The 20490-nt window shown below is 39.5% G+C and overlaps 2 protein-coding genes across 2 annotated transcripts in view; both read right to left on the bottom strand.

Moving 5' to 3' along the window:
* Positions 1-967: 967 nt before the first annotated feature.
* TM2D3 (TM2 domain containing 3) lies at positions 968-5940 on the bottom strand. The gene is made up of 6 exons (XM_017827562.1): positions 5834-5940; positions 4867-4965; positions 3907-4064; positions 3213-3387; positions 2560-2635; positions 968-1335 (listed from the first exon to the last, which is right to left on the bottom strand). Exons 1-6 carry the CDS (start codon positions 5919-5921, stop codon positions 1170-1172), a joined length of 762 nt encoding a protein of 253 aa, XP_017683051.1. The 5' UTR covers positions 5922-5940; the 3' UTR covers positions 968-1169.
* Positions 5941-6639: 699 nt separating this feature from the next.
* LOC108503482 (probable threonine--tRNA ligase 2, cytoplasmic) overlaps positions 6640-20490 on the bottom strand; it is a 16639-nt gene continuing 2788 nt past the window's right edge. The window contains exons 4-19 of the mRNA XM_017827448.1: positions 20417-20453; positions 19327-19448; positions 18399-18516; positions 17748-17812; positions 16981-17059; positions 15627-15773; positions 14018-14116; positions 13534-13700; positions 12877-13039; positions 11842-11979; positions 11327-11404; positions 11127-11227; positions 9895-9999; positions 9025-9097; positions 8225-8339; positions 6640-8102 (exon numbers count right to left, since the gene is read on the bottom strand). Coding sequence (XP_017682937.1) covers positions 7954-8102; positions 8225-8339; positions 9025-9097; positions 9895-9999; positions 11127-11227; positions 11327-11404; positions 11842-11979; positions 12877-13039; positions 13534-13700; positions 14018-14116; positions 15627-15773; positions 16981-17059; positions 17748-17812; positions 18399-18516; positions 19327-19448; positions 20417-20453 — 1756 coding nt within the window. The 3' untranslated portion in view covers positions 6640-7953. The remainder of the gene's footprint in view (positions 8103-8224; positions 8340-9024; positions 9098-9894; positions 10000-11126; positions 11228-11326; positions 11405-11841; positions 11980-12876; positions 13040-13533; positions 13701-14017; positions 14117-15626; positions 15774-16980; positions 17060-17747; positions 17813-18398; positions 18517-19326; positions 19449-20416; positions 20454-20490) is intronic.

Genomic DNA, 20490 nt, shown 5'->3' with positions numbered 1-20490 from the left:
ACCGCCCTGGCACCGGGCCCGCCCCCGCCGGGACCCGCGGGACCGAGCTCCCCAGCGGGACCGAGCTCCCCAGCGGGACCGAGCTCCCCAGCGGGACCCCGCAGGGCCGGACCTCCCCGGGGCAGCGCGGGGCCGGTGCGGCCGCTCCGCCCTCCCCGCTCCGCTCCCCCCCGCCAAACGCAGCGGGAGCCAGGTGAGATCACGACAAACACCGTCCGTATTTAATGCCAGAAAAGCTTCGAGTCGCAGTTTATTCAAGCGATACGATTTGCAGCCCGGCTGTGCCGCAGCAACAGCAGCTTCAGCGCCGTGCACACACCGCCGGGTATTTACCGCCACTACACAGTCAGTTATTCTCCTGTAATGGCACTAGTCCGCTACACTATCATGTCCCGAAGTCCTAAGTGGATAAACTCGTGGATTACATTGCCAACCTCTTTTTAAAGCAATTTGTCAAGCTTGCTAGCACAAGATTAGGAATTGTAAGTTTTCACTGATATGCAGGTCAAACCCAACCAAACCAAAGAACAATTAAAAAAAAAATCTGTTTAAATTATTTCATGTTTAGTTTTTAGTGTTTCTGCAACCTAATTCTAAAACCCCCACAATTTTAAGTCAGGTCCATAGGCAGATGTTAGCTCTTACTATGTCCTAGAACAAGAGATGAATATAATTAACATCATAAAACATGGTGATCTACATAATACCAGCATAACTCAGGCAAATAAAGAATCCTTCCACAAATACAAAAAAAAAGAAAAATTACTGACATATTTACGAAAGTTATGTTTAAAGTTAAATTCAAGCATAGGAATATGAAGTTAAAAATTCAATATTCAAGTTAGTTTGCATCCCTTTTGGGGCCTGACAGTTCAATCATCCAAGTTCAATCACAGTGCAGAATTTGGTTAGCTATTCAACTTTTTTTCATAGAAAAATAACATATCCATAGAAGAAATGAAATTAATTTCAACTTACTCAGTGATCCACTCTTTTATTTCACCTTAGTTAAAGGCAAACCAAGTACAGATACTGTACATTAAAATGTATGCACATAGAACAAACAGTTGTTCTTCATTCTACCTTAAAGGCTCAAATCTCCACCTTCTTTTTTTATTTAGAGCCCTTCCCAGGCAATGACTCCTCTCTGAAATACACTGCACCCACATTTAAATATAAAGAGAACCATCTGCAGGTCCCACATAGCCAACACCTATGAGCAGCACATCGATTAGTGTCCATATTCCAAGTCCTCCAAAGCTGAAGAGTTTCCCCAGACCTTCCCGCCACTGGCCCAAATAGAAACGATCGGCACCAAATCCACCAAGGGTGATGCTAAAAGAAGAAAAATATGATTCATTATTATTATTTTTAGAGGAGCTCAGCTTAGGCATCCATACACACTGACGTACCTACAAGCCAACGACTGTTTTGCTCTACACCATTCAAGGAACTGCACATATTTCGTAGAAAAAGAACAGTTATTTAATAAGAAAAGCTCTGGATGAAATACTGTTATTTCTTAGCTAATTAAGACTATCCAGAGACTTCAGGTTTTCGTTCATGACAAGCAAGAAACCCAAAACTCTCAAATTCATAAATGTGTCTCGACTCTTCTAAACTAGCAAAAGGTAAAAACCTGCAACAAAGAAGCAACAGAAAATTCCCAAATGCTGCATTCAGACCCACACAGGAGTCAGGCAACAGTAAGTTTCTCCAGCTGATGGCAGCAAGAACAACTCTTGCTCTAAAGGGAAGTATGTCAGATCACTTCCTTAATCACAGAAGTACTGTATCTTTGGCTCCAGGAACAGTGTCCCTACCTAATTTATCATATTAACCACTTCTGAAATATTAACATTTAGTGAAAAAGGTCTCACCACCAAAAGAACTTCAGTTACTTTCAAACTGCTATCGTGGTGCTCTAATGACTTATTCCAAAAATAACCTTCACTGTTTGTTTCAATATTGCTTCCCTGGTCTCTTCCCTAATAATTGGAAATGCAAGGAACTTGGTCTTGAGGCATTTCCAGCTCTAAGAGCTGGGAAGGAACCTGTAACAAACGTATACAAACTGCAGCCAGCTCAGTGACACCTATCAAATTCAGAAACAGCTCCATTCATTTCAAATGCCAAGTAGTAATGTGAGCAATTCCCAGCCCTAATTGTTTAAAAACATAGAAAAAAAATGTAAGAAAAAAATAAAAATCTGCAGATATCACCACACAAATAAAAGCCAACATGTCCTCTCTACTCAGAAAATGGATCACTCTGTGAAGCCTAAGAATCATTGGCATTTACTCTGAAGGAAGTACATTTAAAGCAGAAATAGGGTAACTGTTTTCTCTCCAGCTCTGTTTGCTGAAGGGAGCCAGGATTTCTGCATCTGAAACCTTCAGGCATGATATGCCCTCAAATTCCAAGCTATTCCAAGACTATCTGAAATACTGGTTATTCAGTGCGCTGTTAAAAAATACCAAGCAGAAAGCCACACAAATTGAAGATTTTATAGACAACTAATCTATTTTAGCTTGACATTATCTAGTAGTTCTTGTGTACCTTAGTGCCAAGGCAGTAGACCACTTATAACCTCCAGTCCAATTGCAATAGAGCATCTTAGGAAAGACACGGTTACCTAAACATTAGAAAACATAAAAACCTTAATGTAATAGATAAAGACCATATAATGAGTAAGAAAATGACAAGCAAGAAGACACTGTATTTATCCATTGGGGGTCTAAAAGGGTTGACACTAACTGAAAAAACAACTGTCAACACAATATATACCCTACAGTTCCCAGTTCCATCAGTCTTTGTCCCTTCATCAGAAAAGCCACTGAACAAATAGGGAAAAAAATTAAACTAGTTGGGTGGAACCAGCATAAATTCTTTTAATTACCCTACTGAGACATTTGATATCAATTCTATTAGTGGTGTCCAAATAAGTTAAACTCGTACAAGCTGACAAAAGTAAAAAGAACTATTTTGTCTTGTGTGACAGTATACAACAGCATAATGAGACAATGTTTGCAGTTGCATGTCACTATTATGCTCAGAAATGAAAACGTAACAATAAAAAAAATTCAACAGATTAATCAGGGTGCAGACTGTTACTGCAATGGACATAAACATTGCATTCATCCATTACAGAAACCGTTAAGAAATACTCTAGAAAAAAGCTGCTTTGCAGAATCTGGCTTAGCCCACCTTACCCAGGCAATGAATGTGATCCCGGACTGTACAAGTGGCATTGTATCGCTGGCGTGGGCAGGAAACTGTCATGCAGTTTGTGGAGTTGGTGCAGACATAGTCACTTGTGGCAAGCTGCCAGCAAAACTGGCACGTCATGTTAATTGTGAAGTTCTCCTGCTCGTGGTTATTCTCATCCTGTGAAAGGACAGCATTATCACTTCCACAGTATTGAAAACAAAATCAGTGTGCAGTATCAAAGTACATTTTTGGGCAAAACTGCTCTGTTTGCTACTTCTTATGTAGTCAAGTATATCAGAAAAATCAACATCAGAAAACCAACAAAGAGTTATTAAAGTCAAGTTTAACATTCCTGATTCCTCCAATCTAAGGCTACTGCCAAAAGGAGGGCTCGTTCAGTCTCACCTGTAAGGTCAGTTTGTAGCTCTGACAGATATTTAGTCTCCCCACTCTCAAAATGGTTGGACTGGTTCAACTCAATGGCATGGCCAAGTAATGAAAAGATCCAACACAAGAAAGGCAAACCAGGGAAGGGCAGACTTGCCTCTTCAGCAACAGCCTACAGTGGTGATCAAACATATCACAGAACTGCAAACCTGTCTGCATCAGAACCTGGAAATCAGTGTTCTGGATTTTAAAACAAGATGCCACAGATAATTACTTAAATCTAGGGTTAAATGTTAACAGGTTACTTACAACACAATGAACATGTGGCTTGACCTTGCAATCAAAAGTGGCCAGCTTCCCATATATACAGGAGTAGTTTGTGTTGCATGTCATGCAGTCTGGTGGCAATCTACTGCAAAGCCCGTTGCTGGGACATTTAATCATGTAAGGTGGAATTTCTGTGCTTTCTGAAAGGGGCAATAAGTGAATTAAGAAACTGAATTAAAAAAGCTAAATAGTCTAAAGTATATATAGCATTTTTTAATATATATATATATATATATACATATATAAACACAGGCACTGACGTGGTATAAAGGGCTTTTCCCACTACACACTGAGCAGCATTCCCACAGCCAGGGGAGCCACACAGTGCAAGCAGGGCACCCACCAAGGACTCTCACACAGAAGCTCCACAGAGGACACCACGGCAACACTTCAGCAGAGAACCAGAACAGAGCTTACGTGGATTAGTGCCGCCTCAGCCTGCGCTTCTCAGAAGTAATCACTTTAGCACAGCAGCAGGGTGACACGGGTAACCTACTTTTAGTTCAGCTCTAATTAAGGTTACAGCTCACTCAGCCATTTGCTGTTTGCATGTGCACAGAATCACCTCTGAGACTGACTGAAATGCTGTTCTTGCTGGCAGTTCTGACGCACCCCCAGGGAGCTACAGAGCTGTGCTGATGGTGGATAGGGAACAGGAACAAGTTCTTGCAGAACGCTGGAGTCTTGCAAGAACTTCCACCATCCTGACAGGGTATAAATCACATCAACCACAATGGCAGTTTAACCAGCCATTTTCTAGTTCTTATATGGGCCGCTTGTCTAATTAGAAACTAATTGTTATGGCCATTGAAGAGTAATTCATAATGTGTTATATACAGTGCTTCTTACCGCTATGAAAAGCACATTCAGGTTTCTAAGACTCAAGACACTGAGGAGAAGGGCTCACAGACAACAAAGAAAAGAGACAATATAATACCATACCTGCTGCTTTAAAATAGGGAGTATTTGTACTTGTTGAAGTTAGGCTTTTTGCCAGTGTAGACTGTGGCTGTGAAAGCTTTGTTGTCATCAAAGATCCCGCTAGAAGAAAAAAACATGGAGAAAGTGATATTTCTAGAATAAAATTAACCTTCAGAAACAGTTGTATTTTCATATCAATGTGCTGAAATCAAAGTCGAAAGTGTAAGGAGATTAGAAAACTCTGCTTTCCTGTTCTCTTAATAGTAGGATGTTTATGTTAAACATTAAAATGAGCATTAGAACAGAACCGTTCCTTTTAGACAAGGAACTACGTTTATTTTCATTCGGTCTTATTTTTTGATCCACGAGAAGTAAAAGCACTGCTCAGAAAGCAGATTTTCGTTTAGTGAAGCCATGCAGGTAATTCTTTGGCAGCCGGAACAGAAGAACTGGCCGGCAACCCCGGCGCTATCTGTGCATTGACCGCGCTCTGGTCTGAGACCCCCGCGGCTGCGAGGGCTCGGGGCCGTGCAGAGCTGCAATGGGCCACCACGAGCCCTCACAGGGGAAGAAGGGTGAACATGTTTGTCACACCCACCCACCCACCCCGACGGTGCTGGGGAGCCCCAGGACCTCGCCAGGTACGTTTTGGGTCACACACGTTCGCGACAAGGCGCAGCACAAAAGGTGCTGTGTAATAGGGCAGCGGACGAGCCGGCGAGCGGGGCCTGGCCCGTGTTCTGCCCTAACACCGAGCACCTCAGCACCAGCCCCGCAGCGCCGGCACAACGAAACGCGTCCACGCCCGAAGCACCCCGTTCCTTTCCCCAGCCAGGGAAGCGGCAGCGCATCCTCCCCGCACCACGCTCACCTCCGCAGCGGGACCCGCCGGGCGGGCTCAGCCCCGGCCGCGGCCGCTCGGGACAGCAGCCCCCACGCCCGAGGCGGCTCCCCTGCCCCCTTCTCGCCCCCCACCCGCCCTGCTCACCGCGGCCGGAGAGGACGGAGAGCTGGGACAGGAACAGCGCGGCCCCGCAGAGACCGCGCAGGGCGCGCAGCACCCACAGCGCCGCCATCTTGGCCGCGCCTGCCGCGCCCGCGGGGGGCGGGGCCCTCACACCCCGCGTGAGGGGCGGGAGGCGGCACCGCCCGACCGCGGTGACTGCGGGCACGGCCTCTGCCCCTCAGGCACCGGGCACTGCTTTCGGCCCTCTGCCCTTCTCTCTGCATATGTCGGCCCTCTGCCCTTCCCTCTGCATATGTCTTCCTGCAGGAAACTTTACATTATTTTTACTGATTTCTATTTGATCTCATAAATACATATAAGTACCTCAAAGGCGGGTGCCAAGAGGAAGGTGCCAGACTCTTTTGGGTGACAGGACAAGGAGCAAGGGCCATAAACTAAAACACAAGTTCTCCCTCAACATGACGAAGTCAGGGTGGCAAAGCACTGGAACAGCTGCCCAGGGAGGGCTTGGAGGTTCCCTCTCTGGAGACATTCCAAACCCACCTGGACATTCCTGTGTCACCTGTTCCAGGTGACCCTGCCTTGGCAGGGCGGTTGGACTGGGTGATGTCCAGAAGTCCCTTCCAACCCAAACTATTCTGTGATTCTGTGTAGTTCCTGACCTCTCTCCTTGCTGCATGTCACATGACAACTGAAATGCCAAGAGCATCCATACATGTGTGCTAAAAAAGTTTGATACTTGCAAAAGCTAGAACTTCACTGTAAGAAAAACAAACCCAGTAGCTGAATTCTGCAGTCTGAATATATCACACATGCATCACATAAGCTCTAGTCCAAACGATTTTATACATGAAATATATAAATATAAATAAAAATCACGCTCTGCACACCGTTAATTCTGTTAAGTGGAACACAAAGCTTTCCTACCACTCATTCCTTCTATTTTTTTTTCCTTTTCTTCTAAAAGCAGGAGATAAAAAGAGATGCACAAACCCAAACAAACACCAAACTAAACAAAGGCCTATTAAACACGAGTCTGTACAAGTGTCAGGCAGAAGTAAAACACAAGCTTTGCATCTCTGTAACATTTACGCACTAAATAGTATTTTCTGCTTTATGGCTGTGGCATTTAAATCACAACTATTTAAGTCACAGCTGTACAGCTTAGATAACTGAGCAATACATTTAACACTATCTAAGCCATTCAACTAGAAAACAGCATATGAAAGTGAAAAGAAATCATGGTAAAAATGTCAAAAAAAATCCAGTTCAATTGCCTGCAATGGCAACTTAAAAAATCATTTATAAGCATAAACAAAACAGAAATATGGCAAATTTCAATTCCAGCATGCTGTTTTAATATTAGAATTGTCCTCTGCTCCTTCTCAGTGCTCTCAGTATCCCCAGCAAATGCAACAATAAATTACACATAGAAAGGTTTTTCGAAGTTTTTTTGTTTTAGGAAAAAGCCAAATCAACAGCAAACACAGGAAAAAATAAAACACTTGACACACAGATATGGGGAGTAATTCAACTGCATTCTTGGGAACCACCTTTGCAGCAACCAGTTATCACACCAACTCCATCAGTGCCTTGTTTCACTGAGACTTCCAAAGACACCAAAGTATTTGTAGTCTGTGAACAGATTCTGAAACAACCATGCTATTCCCCCCACGAAAGTTTTTTGTTACAATCTGGAGCTAGAAAAAAAACTAAACCAAACTGCTCCTCAGGCACCAACCGACCGCCAAGCTCTGCATTCTGTAACACAGGTGTGCACCTGCCCTCTGAGTGAGGGAGCTCAGCATTCCCACAGCAGCCACTGCCCTTCCCAGTCTCCTGTTCCTGGGGGTCATGCAGCCCTGATTTACTTCCACAGCAAACCCAACATATCTTATTAGAGGCGCAGGACTTTTTGAGCAAGCATTCTCTGACTCAGGCAGATTGGAAACTCATGTGATTGCTAAAGGAGTTGGCAGGTTCATCTGTCCTCTCATGCTTTTCCTGGAGCACCAACATTGCTACACTGGCTTATTTTGTGTATCCATTAACTGAAAATTCTCTCAGATGAGCATCACTGCTGTGCACAAGAAACATTTCCCACAGGCAGCTAATATTCTTTTTTTCCCCCAACGGCAACGTCAGAATTCTTCTTCTGCATTTGGAATATGTGAACTCTTAAGTTTCTTGAGTTTTTCAATAGCAGAAGATACTGAAATCTCTCCATGAACTTTGTTGTCTCCTGTTCGCACGTTGACAGCATTATTTGCTTTCTCCTTTTCTCCAACCACTGCAAGACATAGAACATAATATGAAACTATTTACATTACAAAATGAGTCTCCAGACAAACTCTATGTCTAACATTAAAACTTAAGTGATATTCAGCAATGCAAGATGCTGCAATTACCTACCTAAAATGAAATTATACTGAGCCAGCTGTGCATTTCTAATTTTCTTGTTTAATGTGCAACTTTGATCTAGATCCACATCTGACATAAATCCAGCTTCAAAAAATTGGTTGCAAACCTAAAAAAAAAACCAAACCAAAACACTCTCAGTATTACTATATATTTTAAAACATACATTTGTACATCCTATAATTACTGATCTCTCCCAATAATTAATTCATGTATGTGCATACTATTGCTCTTATGAATCACTGCAAGGAATTCAATGACTTTATCTGAAGAAAACTGAACACACACTTAAGGGCTTAGCAGGACTACAGTTGGAAGGTAACATCCATATCAAATATGTGCTGCTGTCCTCAGGCAGCTACACTGCTGAGTGTTAAAAATGTGTCCTTAGTTTGACAAAGTAGAAAAATCAGAAGGAACAAACCCACTTATTCTTGTATTAGAAGCAGGGGAGAGGGGTAAAACCATGGTCAAAAGTGATGTAGTCAAGAATATACATGGTGGGAAATGGATGAAACTGGCTCCCTCCCTACTTTAAGCTGATAGTAGTGAAATGAAGCATTAGTTGTCATCCAGAATGTTTTTTCCTCTAATAATTATGTCCATAATAACAGAACTCAAACCACTTAAAGTTACATACCCCTTACTCAGGCTTACACAAGTTTTAGACTGGAAACTGTATATTGAAAAATTTACTTCTCCCCCCCCCAAATACGTCTTCAAAATCCTTAAAGCATTCATTCTCTGTTCTGGAACAAGTCCTTGAGGATCCATTAGAATTGCCCTGCTCTCACCTGCTGGGCATACTCTTCCGATGTCGGTCCCACGGGCACCACCATGACCTGCCGTGGGGACAACCAGAGTGGCCTGGAGAGCATGAGGGACACATGGGATAAATGTGCACTTGACACTTGCATTCATAACCACAGCTGTGTTCCACAATAATAATTTCTTTACTTTATAGGAATCTTTACGTTAGCTATGTTGGATAGTACGTTATCTTTGTGTTTTCAAGTTCACGTGAAATAGCAAATGGATTGATTCCAGTAAAATGGCAAATGCAGAACTTGGACTTTCTGTTCTCTTCCTAGCAGACTGCACATTTTTAAACAGAATCTTTTTCACATAATTTTCATTTTTAACTTTACAGTCAAAAGTGAACAGTCAGAGAGATAAGTGACTGAAACTAAGAATTAACTCTTCCTTAATAATTTAAACACATTCATGAAAAAATACCTTCAGAGCTTATTCAAGATAAACCAACCCATCTCAGAAGTACAAAAATTATTTCATATATTAAGACTAATTCACGTCTGTATATATACAAATAAGTGCTTTACATATGTCTGACATCTTCCCAGTACAAAAGCATGATTTTTAAGAAAAAAAGGAACAAAAATAATGCAGGACTTACACATTCAATTACAATTCTTATTTCTGCATTATTCTGCTTTTTTTCTGCAGTCTCATGAAACTGAATTTCTAATAACAAACTACTTACAACTCAGACCAGAAAACTGGACTTTTTTTCTTGTAATCTTACCTACTAATTTGGAGAAAATTCTAGGGATATTATTTTTGCATTATAATATATGGGACATCAGGAAGGATCTGCACTTTCTACATTGTTAAACACTTCTTAGAAGTCCATTTGTGCTACATACCATTTTCCTCCATAATTTTCTGCTAGAATAGCTATCATCCTCTCCACAGATCCCAAAATAGCTCTGTGAATAATCACTGGCCTTTTCTTATCGTCGCCATCCTTACTAAAAAAAAAAAAGGCAAGTAAAATTTTTTAAAAAATTGAAATTGTCATAGCTCACACAGATGTAATTTTACTAGTGTTTTTCATTCTACTTTTAACAGATGGACAAAATTCAGTTAGTTATACTCAGGCAAAATCTACTCTTTTTATTAAAAATGTCCTTTAAGTCATCTAGGCTTTTAAAGGAATACTGAATAATCACAGTGACTTAAAATAATCATGTCTATGGCCAGTGGCATAGACACTAACTCTTAAATTTGAAAAGACACTTGACTGACTCAGCACCATTTCTGTGCATTTTAATATTTTATGTTCTTCCTTGTTCTCTCTCTTCCACTATGACTTGCTTTTATTTTGTTGCACAGGACCTTACCTGCCCTTTCGAACCTCACCTGCTCATTACTTTGCTTAAATTACAATACTGTGATAAAAAAAAAAAGCCAGCTGTTTGCAACAGTACCATCACCTACTAAAAAGCTATGGCACCTACTGCAGAACATGCAGCAGGACCAAAAAGTAACAAAGATTCTTATTCTGTCTTCCCTATCGATATCTTGATAATATGCAAAAAACAAACACTACAAGAAAAACAACCCAGAAAATGTGTATTTGAGTTAACATGATATTAAGATTAATCTCCTCAGTGGATAAAAATCCATCTTTCTAGCTGGAAGCCAAAGTGAGATTTTCACTAAAAACTCTTTGTATTGGGTTTATGTTCAAAGTTAACTAGTTTTACCCAATAAAAACAAAGAAGTACTTAGTACAAACACAGCAGCTCCTTAAGGCATGTTTGAATTTGTATGGTATGTCTTCCAAGGAGACACTGTGACGGGGCTGAAAGTGAAAACTGACTCAGCTGAGGTTTTTTTAGCATTATGTATAATCAGTTGTCCTCAGAACTGGCAGACAAGACAGATGATGAGATTTTCCTGCACTCAGCAGCATTTCAACTAAAGTGAGCTATCGTTACATCAAGTTTGTGACTCTCCTTGCCAGGCTAACCATTTGTTAAATGAGCAGCACAGCATTAATACATAATGGGAATTACAGATAATGAAAGCATTTATGATTATTTTTATTCATTATTTCATTTAAAAGAGGAAGCTATTTAGCTTAACCACTCACCCAACATAAGTAAGATTAAATCGAATGGGCAGCTGGAAGTCAAGTTGGATGGTAGCACATTGATGGTACCTCCCAATTGCATCTTTGATTTTAATATCAATCTGTGAAGCAAAATAACACAGTTACTAAATATAGTTTGCCTGCAGTATGTCTGCATTCTTGTCTACCCTGAAGTTATATTAAAACGCTGAATCACTGACCTTAGGACCATAAAATGCTCCATCTCCTGGATTCAAAAGCCATTGCTCTCCAAATTTATTCAAGCTGTTTTGAAGTTGCTAATCACAAAAGTGAGAGAGTAATTAAAGAAGGTATAGCACGGTCTCTCATTACTGCAAGTCAAAGCATTTGCCTTTAAAATTCAAAAGGCAGACAACAGGCAGCACAACCCCTATTGCTCAAGCATTTGTTCATTTATGACAAGTAACCTTGGAATAGCAGTTCCTTGTACACTATGTGATTAATCAGAAAAAAAACCCAGAAATCTAACCAGTTCAAGATAAGGGGCTAAGTAAGAATCTGGAAGTTCTCATTTTTATACAGTAACTTTAGATCTAATGTGATGTTTTTCAACAGGCATTTCCACTCAGGACAATATTTAGGATCTGAGGTAAGCAATTTCACTGTTCCACACAAAGGAACTCAGTTAAATATCTACCTCTGCAAATACAAATATTAAGGAGTTGCTTTGTTTGTTTGCTTTTAAATGAATTACCTTTTCAGCATGATCCCAGATCTCTAACTCTCCAAGGTAATTTTCGGGTCTTGTAGAAAGATGTAGTTGAAAAGTAAAACCGAAGACAGCATATACTGACTTCAAGAAATCAAGACAGCCCTCAATTTCTTCTTCAATCTTAAACACGAACCAAAATATATTAGTTAAAAGTTACTTACATAAAAATGTAATTGAAACTATTGAATTCATCATAACCAGAATAAGAGAGTCCATTAAATAAGAAAAAATTAAAACCCACATCCTACAAACCCAAATCGAGGTAACAGGTGAACAGAGAACTAAGGTGTTGTGTGGCTTCAAAGCACGGCAAGAAAAGTAATAATTTTTGTTAAGCCTGGACTTCTGGAGCCAAATTGCACCCAACAGAATGGACAAGAGCACATCAATTTATACATGTAGCTCCACTGAAATCTATGGCATTACTGACAAAATAAAGTATTTGTTCAGTATTACTGTAGAAAACAAAACATGGTCAACAGCTTTTTTCTTTGCAGGGGCAGATGGAAGATACCAAAAAAAAAATATCTTATTTTTTGGGATTTAGTTGCCCAATGCATCTTTCTAAATGGAAAAATTCCATACAGAAAATCTTACTACATAATTCACAAACAATAAGATCCTTCAGATAATACTGTTTTCTGCTTTGTAACTTTAAAGAAAAAAAATAAAAATAAAGTAAAGAACACTAAGTATGGCATTACTATTTGAGAAACTTGCAAGAAAGCAGCCAAGTCCAACAGGCTATTGAGTTCAGCAATATTGCAGAGCTAAGAAATATGGAATACCAAATATCTAAGAAGGAAGTACCTAAACCTACCAAAAGAAACCATCAAAAGCACCCATATGCTATACAGCAACACAATGGAAGAAGCTACAGTTGAAATACTTTCAGGGATTTCTTCCTCTTTACTTGTTTACTGTTTGCACTGGGAGAAGAAAGGGTTTGTTTGGGGTTTTTTTGACTCGTGGGGGTGTGGGAGCTGCTTGGTATTTTGGAGTTGTCTTTTTCTTTACCTGTTCCATTGTGCAAAAGATGTGAGCATCATCCTGTTGGAAGCGTCTTACACGAGTCAAGCCACTTAAAGTCCCAGAGAGCTCATTTCGGTGCAGAACTCCAAAATCTGCAAGTCTGAGAGGCAATTCCCTCCAGGATCGTGGACGATGGGCAAACATCAAGCTAGAAGGAACATGAAAGAGCCTTCCTTTTATCCTTCTTACAGGAGATTTAAGACAACACAGAAATAAACCAAGATCAATACAGACAGTAATCACATTTTTAAGCATTTATTCATTCAGGTTGTTTGCACCCTAAAAGACAGGCAAACAGAAAAAGTGTTTCACTCAGAATGTACTGCTGAAGACCACCTAGAAAAAAACCCCACTGCAAGAGTTAATCAAGACTGGTTCATCAGCACATCTGATGCCTATCTCTACCCAAAACAACTTGTATTCACTAGTGGTACAGACTAGTATTAGCATGCACAAACCTAGCTCACTTAGGGCAGACTTACTTCTGGGACACTGTCAGAGAAGCCCCCTCAACACACCCAGTGGCTTAGTAGTCTATTGTGAACATACATGACAACAGGTATTAATACTCCATTTATTCTCCTCAGCCCCACAAAGGATAAATGAAGGAAAATCAGAAGTTTTCCAGTTAAGAGTACAAACCAATGTCCAGGACAATTCATGGGTTTAAGGGCAAAAGTTTCCTTCTCGATCTCAAAAGAGAACATGTTTTCACTGTAGTGCTGCCAGTGTCCTGAAGCTTCCCAGAGTTTACTGTTGAAGATGTTTGGAGACACAACTTCAGTAAAATTACGCCTGTGATATTCCCCCTGTAGAACAAATTCACCATTTAAAAGGTTACAGAGCTTTTGACAGGCCAAAGCTTGATTCTTTTAAACTGTGTTATTATGATGGCAATTTACAGAGAGACTAAAGGACTGCTGTAAGTTTTGCACAACTGGAAAAGCACAGCTTCACTCTGCACTATTTTCAAAAAAGGTTAGATCTGTGTAATCACACTGAAAATCTGGTAAGTATTTATATACATAGATATTATTTTTCTGTGGATAGCTCAGTGCTATGAATGTCAATTTAGGATTGACAACTGATATTAAATTTCTTAAGAGTTACATCACCATATACTCACCCGTATGAAATCCATGAGTGTGTTATAAAGAAAGGCACCTCTGGGGAGGAAAAAGCAGCTTCCAGGACTCAAATCATGAAAGAAGAAGAGTTCTTGATCCTAGGTAAATTAAAACCAGATTGCTCTAACAACAATCCAGATAGAACTGCAGAACATAACTACCTCACACACATTGAGACACTGTTCACAAAGATGGAACGTTACAGAAACAAGATGATTTATTTAAGTCTACAAGTTCTCAGCAACACCAGTTAATTGATTTGCAGTTCTTACTCTTAGAAGTTCGTAATAACACTGAATTCTATTTGATTCTTTGACTATGTAAAAGCATGTTTCCCCAAAATCCTGAAGTCTTATCTAATCTTACCTTTATTAACCTTAATTGCTTTAGTAAAGCAATGAAGCAGATATCCATCACACATGAGGGATAATGGCTGAAGCTTGTGAGCCACTCACTCTTTGTCAGCATTTTGACCCAGAAAAAGAGAAGCTCAGCAGTGTGGCTCTGATACATCTTCAGAGAGCTTTACCTACTTCAATATCATAGGTGCTAGATTCATAAACAGTAGATAAATTCATGGGATATGCCGAGTTGGAAGGGACCCACAAGGATCATCCAGTCCAACTCCAGGCCCTGCACAGGCCCATCCCCAACAGTCACACCCTGTGCCCCAGAGGATCATCCAAATGTTCCTTGAGCTCTGGCAGCCTTGGTGCTGTGCCCACTGCCCTGGGGAGCCTGTTCAGTGCCCGACCACCCTCTGGGGGAAGAATCTCTCTGACTGATTGAAATTAGATCATTTGTTTATGAAGAGGCATAGAAGTAATCAAACAAATACTACAGAAATATTCAAGTCTTAATAAGTTAATAGAAATAAGCATGATCACTTCCATAAAGACCATTTTCCTACTTTTTATAAATTTTTGTTAGTTTTCTGTAAATTTCTCATTGTCTCTTCCTTTCCTGAGTAACCTCAGTTGTTCACCCTCTGCTTGTGAAGGCCCCCCACAGTCTCCTCTTTCATGTCTCCCAGTGAGCAGCAAGAGGTTAATGCCTCCATCCTCCTGTCCAACAATGCTGACCTTCATCTACACAACAGTTTTTCGAGTAAAGGTCTCCCTGCTTTCACCTGTACTGCTCATTGTGCCTTTAAATATCCTTTACAAAGCTTCTTTCTTTTCCCAAATACCCTCCCTATAGCTCCACCCTCTCAACAAAACTATAGCAAAGGTGTAAACCTTATTTATACCTATAAGACAGACAGACCAAACCATGTTATTTATGCAATTTCAAATAAATTATCTCTACTACAAAAAATACAGTGGTTTAGGTAGACTCTACATTAAAAGGTTTAAGATGTACTTCCCTAAACCAAGGGACTAAACCCATGAAGTTCTTCCCAACATTAGTTTAATACTCGTATGCAAGTGACAAGTTGAGTTTGTAGAAGAAAAATTCAAAATGTAAGCAACACCAAGAAGCATACAGAACTAGCTCTCATTCAAACTGCCAAAAATGGAAAAAACCCCAAACCAAAACTAAAAAACATGGAAAGAGAATGAATTGTATTATACAAGCATAAAATAAGTAGACAATGGAACACTGTACCTTTCCAATTTTCCTATGATCCCGGTTTTTGGCTTCTTCCTGTATTTTTTCCCATTCCTTCATCATTTTGTTATCAGGAAAGGATATTCCATATATTCTCTGCAGAGTTTCCATATCAGATTTTCCTTCCCAATATGTAGAGGAACTCTGACACACAAAACCCAGACTTTAAGATAATATTACATAATATCAGGGAAAGGAGGGATAAACATTAACACATTCAAACATTATTATTTTTTTCCTTGGGAAAAGATTCATATGCAGTCTTTCAGCATTTGTTTATAACACAAAGATATTGCAGTGCCTTTCAGTCAGCATATTAATACAGATGACAAACAAAAGTGACTGGTCAAGGAATATTTTTACTCTACTTAGGTACCTTGTTTCAACTTACATCATGCTTTATTATTTCATGCTATAGCAGCTAAAAAAGCAGCACTTGTTTACACTCAAAACATAATGCAGTGGGGAAACATGAAAGACACAACAAACCTAACTCTCAGAGTTAATTCTGAGCTGTTTTGACAATCTAATATGTAATCCCTGGAATTCAGAGTCCCATACACTTCGTTAGGAAGCCAGCAAAAGCAACTATGATTAATGTTCTGATGAGGTCAGTCTAATAAGGTTACCAAAATTAGCATCTGTGAATAACTTAAACTACACCACAAAACCAGAGGCCTCTGCCAACACTGTCTCTGCCTTTCCTGTAAGCAATGCCATCTTTAAACAGCAGCACTTGCAGATCTGCCAGCGTCCACTTTACCTCCTGTACCTGAAAGATATCATCTGGCAAGGTCAAATTAGTACTTTCTGACCCAATAAGTACTTGGATGTCCATCTACTGCAGAACAGAGCATGCTCACAACACCCCTCACACAGAGATGTGACAGCAAGTACAGACTCCAACCAGGACACAGGTGCAGTGATGGCTGGAGATACTGGAGCAGCACTGCCACGTGGGCTTAGGCTCTGCACTTCTCTACTGGGCATGGGACAATTGTTTCCAAGCTAATCTAGTCACTGCTAGCTACAGTGCTTTAGCAGTACTCTTCAGTCTAAACATGCATGTTACTACACTAATACTCTGATAAAAAAAGATGCTGTTAACTTTCACTGACGTGCTACCATGAAAATCAAGAATCAGTAAACCTTGGATGCAGACAAATGATTAAAGTCTGTAGTTCTACTAGTACAGTGGGAGCCGGCAAACAAATGAAGGACTATTTTCAGAGTAAACAAAGAAAACAATAAAAGGACCCTAGCATAATCAGCTCAGGAGAAATAAATATACAAATAAATCAACTGTACTCTAGTTTATTTCAGTTTCAATGCATACTTAATTTTAACTTACCTTAACTATTTTAAGGGCCTTAATTTTTCCAGTGTGTCTGACGTGTGGACCCCTGCAGAGATCAATCAGTGGACCACATCTATATGCCAAGAGAAAAAAAAGTGTTCATTTCCAAACTCTCCAACATTTTTCTGTACAGTCACTAATGTGACAAGTTCATGCTAAAGATACAAATATGCAACATGCAGCAAGTTCAGTGCCCCCTAAATGCAGCTGTGAATTCCACCTGAAGTGGGATATTCACTCAGTAAATGCTCAGCACAGTTGATCTACTATCAAGAGCATCACAGCACAGTTACCAATTCATATAGTTCCACATGTGAACTTCATGTTAAAGTTGCCCAGGAGATTTCAAACTACGCACATCAAACAGAAAAATGGTTTTGCCATTTTCCATCTGATTGGAATGAGCAACTGAATAAGCTGGTTCCTCATCCCATAATGAGCTAAGAGTTAGTGTTATCCACTGTGCACCAATCCAGTGTCAAGGGTGGTAACTTACTTTAATCAGTTTACTGAAACCAGAGGGAATGACTAAAAACTGGATTTGCCATTTGCCCACAAATTGACACCTAATCTGTCCCAGCAGAGAAAAGATCTCATTTTACATCAGTAGCAATGTTAACTGCAAACTTAAGTCCCAATCACACAAGAATTCAGAAGCCAGAATAAAAAAACAAAACAAAAACCCAATTTATTCTCCTCTCAATTTAAATAAACTAAGTATAAAAATACTTCATAAATACTTTTGAAGTATATTTCTTTACCTGTATATTGTGGTAGTTGGTGTCTTCACCTTCTCATTAAGGATACGACACTTAAACTTGTTATACTGTGTGTGGAAACGTGAAAAGTCAGAAATATCAATAAAATGGATAACAAAATTCTCTTTTAAAATTATGTATTGATAATGCAAGTGCATCAGTAATAGACACTTGCAACCAAAAAAAAAAAAAAGCTTGTATTCAACAGTTCAACATCCTTTCAGAAGAGTTGTAAAACAAGGGGAGGGACAAAAAGATCTCAGTGCCCTGAGGGTGTGTTGAAGATGGCGAGTACCACCTGAATTACACAGTACAGTGAGACTGGCAATATTCACTGTATAAAACAGGGGGCTAACCCAAAAGTCTTTTTTGACCTGTCTCTGCAAGTGAGCCAGAAGGAATGTGTGTCTTTTGTGTACTTATCTGTCATCTCATTGAGCCTGAGGTGGTTTTGTGTAATAAAAATAATTTTTATTAGTGCCTGAAAACATTTTCAACATTTGAGAGGAAATAGAGGGGGCGAAGGATGGTATTCTTTTTCTTTGTTTTACTAGGCAGGTAAAACTCTGATGAGTCAGTCACATGCAGAATTCTAAGAAAACTTACATTTTAAAAGATCATTTTACCAGAACCACAGCTACTGAAAAGATTTACCTTAAACATGTCTAGCAGCGTCTCCTTTTTGACTTCCAGCCTTTCAAAAGCCTGTTTCTCTTTTATGATATTTTTACAGTGGTTCTCTAGTAGTGGGAATTCAGTGCTAGACACACCCCTAAACAAAAAGACAAAGGCAAAAGAAATACAAATTAATTATTTTGATACTCCCATTTTTTTAAATTAACCACTTTCTAGTGGTCTAATTTGAAACCATAAAAATGTGTTGTTGTGATTTGTCACAGTATTTTCTTAGTTTCTTCCAATCAGCTCTATTTTCAGACACTAAACTCAGAAACACCAACAATACCACCCCAAACAAACCCACTGCAATCATTCCTAGAATAGTCTTTGACATGATTAAATGTCTGGAAGACCTTCAGGTTGAAGTATACATATGATTTAGGAAAAAAAAAAAGGAGGGGAGGAAAGGCTCAACCCAGCTGCAGGAGTCTGTTTATCAGCTGATGCAGATTCAGTATTCTCCCTGACTACAGAAAGATAAACAAGGAAAAAACAGAATTGTAAAGCTGTGCACAAGGATTAGAAAAGTAGTAAACACTTATACAAGTTACATGCACATGTGCCCTTGGTACAAGTGACTTGGTTTCCTTGAAGAATCATGGGGGTTTGGTTTCCATCCCCTTTGTGTCCCCAGAAGTTCACAAAGTTTTACCCACTCTACATTTTTTCCACAGAACACTGAACAGCTGCAAGTCTTACAGAGCAGGTGTCTGAACACTGCTCCTGAATTTAAATATACACACACACTCAATTTATGTGTCTACACAGAAGACTGACCTGTCAGCTTCAAATCATATTAGAGACACAATTTTACTTTTAACATGCAGAAACTTGACAGAACAAAATAATTCTAGTACTGAGCTTCTATACAGAGTATAAAAGTTCTAAGACACTGAAATTTTACCTATCTTCAATATACATGTCATAATAAAATCCATTCTCAATTGGTGGTCCATAGCACAAGCAGCCCCCAAAATATCCTTCCATGGCCTCTCCAAGGATGTGAGCACTTGAATGCCAATAAACCTGCAAATAAAGTCAGGTGAGCAAGCCAAGGGGTCAATGGCATTGTGTAACTAAAAAGAAAAAAACCAAACCATTAAGTATATCTGCAGATGGGAAACAGACTGGAACTAAGGTTGTTTAAATTTTAAGAGAGGTAAAGCAATTTCCTGTTCTCATTTTGAAGTACTCTAAATGATGGATATAATGTCAGATGTAGCACTAAAGGCCCATCATACTTCAGTCTGAAAGACTGTGATTACACCTGTGTGCTATCCCATCAACTCAGTACTTACTGTACCTTGTTCATTTTTAAGTTAGTTTCCAGTCAGTCAAAAGTCTATGCAACACTAATCAGACCTAAAACAATGTAGCCAATTAAGCTTCCACTGTTCACATTCAGTACATTTATTAACAGGTCTGTAAAGTACCTTACCTGAAATGTCAGCAGAGGGGAGCCAACAACCCAGTAGATCAATACCAGTCTTATGTTTTAAGTTTCTATTAATTTGGACTAATTGAGAGCCATTGCTACAAGACAAAGCCTTTACATGAAATGCCTAAGACAAGCTTAATCACATGAATAATTCCTTGACAAAAATGAAGTCTAATTCTAGTGTATAAACAAAGGTTTCAGACTGAACCCCATTAAAAAAAAAATCTTGGGCATGTTGCTAAGAATATTCATAGTTTAACTGACTCAGATATGACTACTTAAGGTTTTATTAAACAGTGCCAGTACAAGGAGATGAAGATTTTATTAATGATTCAAATATAATATTGGACAATTTTTAGAAAAGGGTAAGACAGTCTTACTTTGCTTTCACTGTCTGATCTTCAGAGGCACTGAGTCAAACCACAAAACACATCTTAGAAGACATTAAACTATTTCAAGTTAGCATACAAAACAAGATGTTCTGTATGATCTCATTTGAGAAATAACCTGTTTAGGTAAAAGAGAAGGATGAAAAGAACACCAAGATTTTATTCACTCTCAGATTATAGGCACTTAGTATCTCATCTTCTTTGCTGAATCATGGGAAATACATTACTTTAAAGTTTTGTC

Source organism: Lepidothrix coronata, unplaced genomic scaffold (assembly GCF_001604755.1).
Source record: "Lepidothrix coronata isolate B3197 unplaced genomic scaffold, Lepidothrix_coronata-1.0 Scaffold140, whole genome shotgun sequence".
NCBI classification, from domain to species: domain Eukaryota; kingdom Metazoa; phylum Chordata; class Aves; order Passeriformes; family Pipridae; genus Lepidothrix; species Lepidothrix coronata.
The sequence above is the reverse complement of the archived record's forward strand: the minus strand, read 5'-3'. Positions and strand labels throughout refer to the sequence as shown.

Coding starts and splice junctions, on each gene's coding strand:
- TM2D3 (XM_017827562.1), bottom strand. CDS start 5,921: ATGGCGGCGCTGTGGGTGCTGCGCGCCCTGCGCGGTCTCTGCGGGGCC. Junction 4,966..5,833: donor CTCCGTCCTCTCCGGCCGCG/GTGAGCAGGGCG, acceptor TTTTTCTTCTAG/CGGGATCTTTGATGACAACA. Junction 2,636..3,212: donor GGATCACATTCATTGCCTGG/GTAAGGTGGGCT, acceptor TCTAATGTTTAG/GTAACCGTGTCTTTCCTAAG.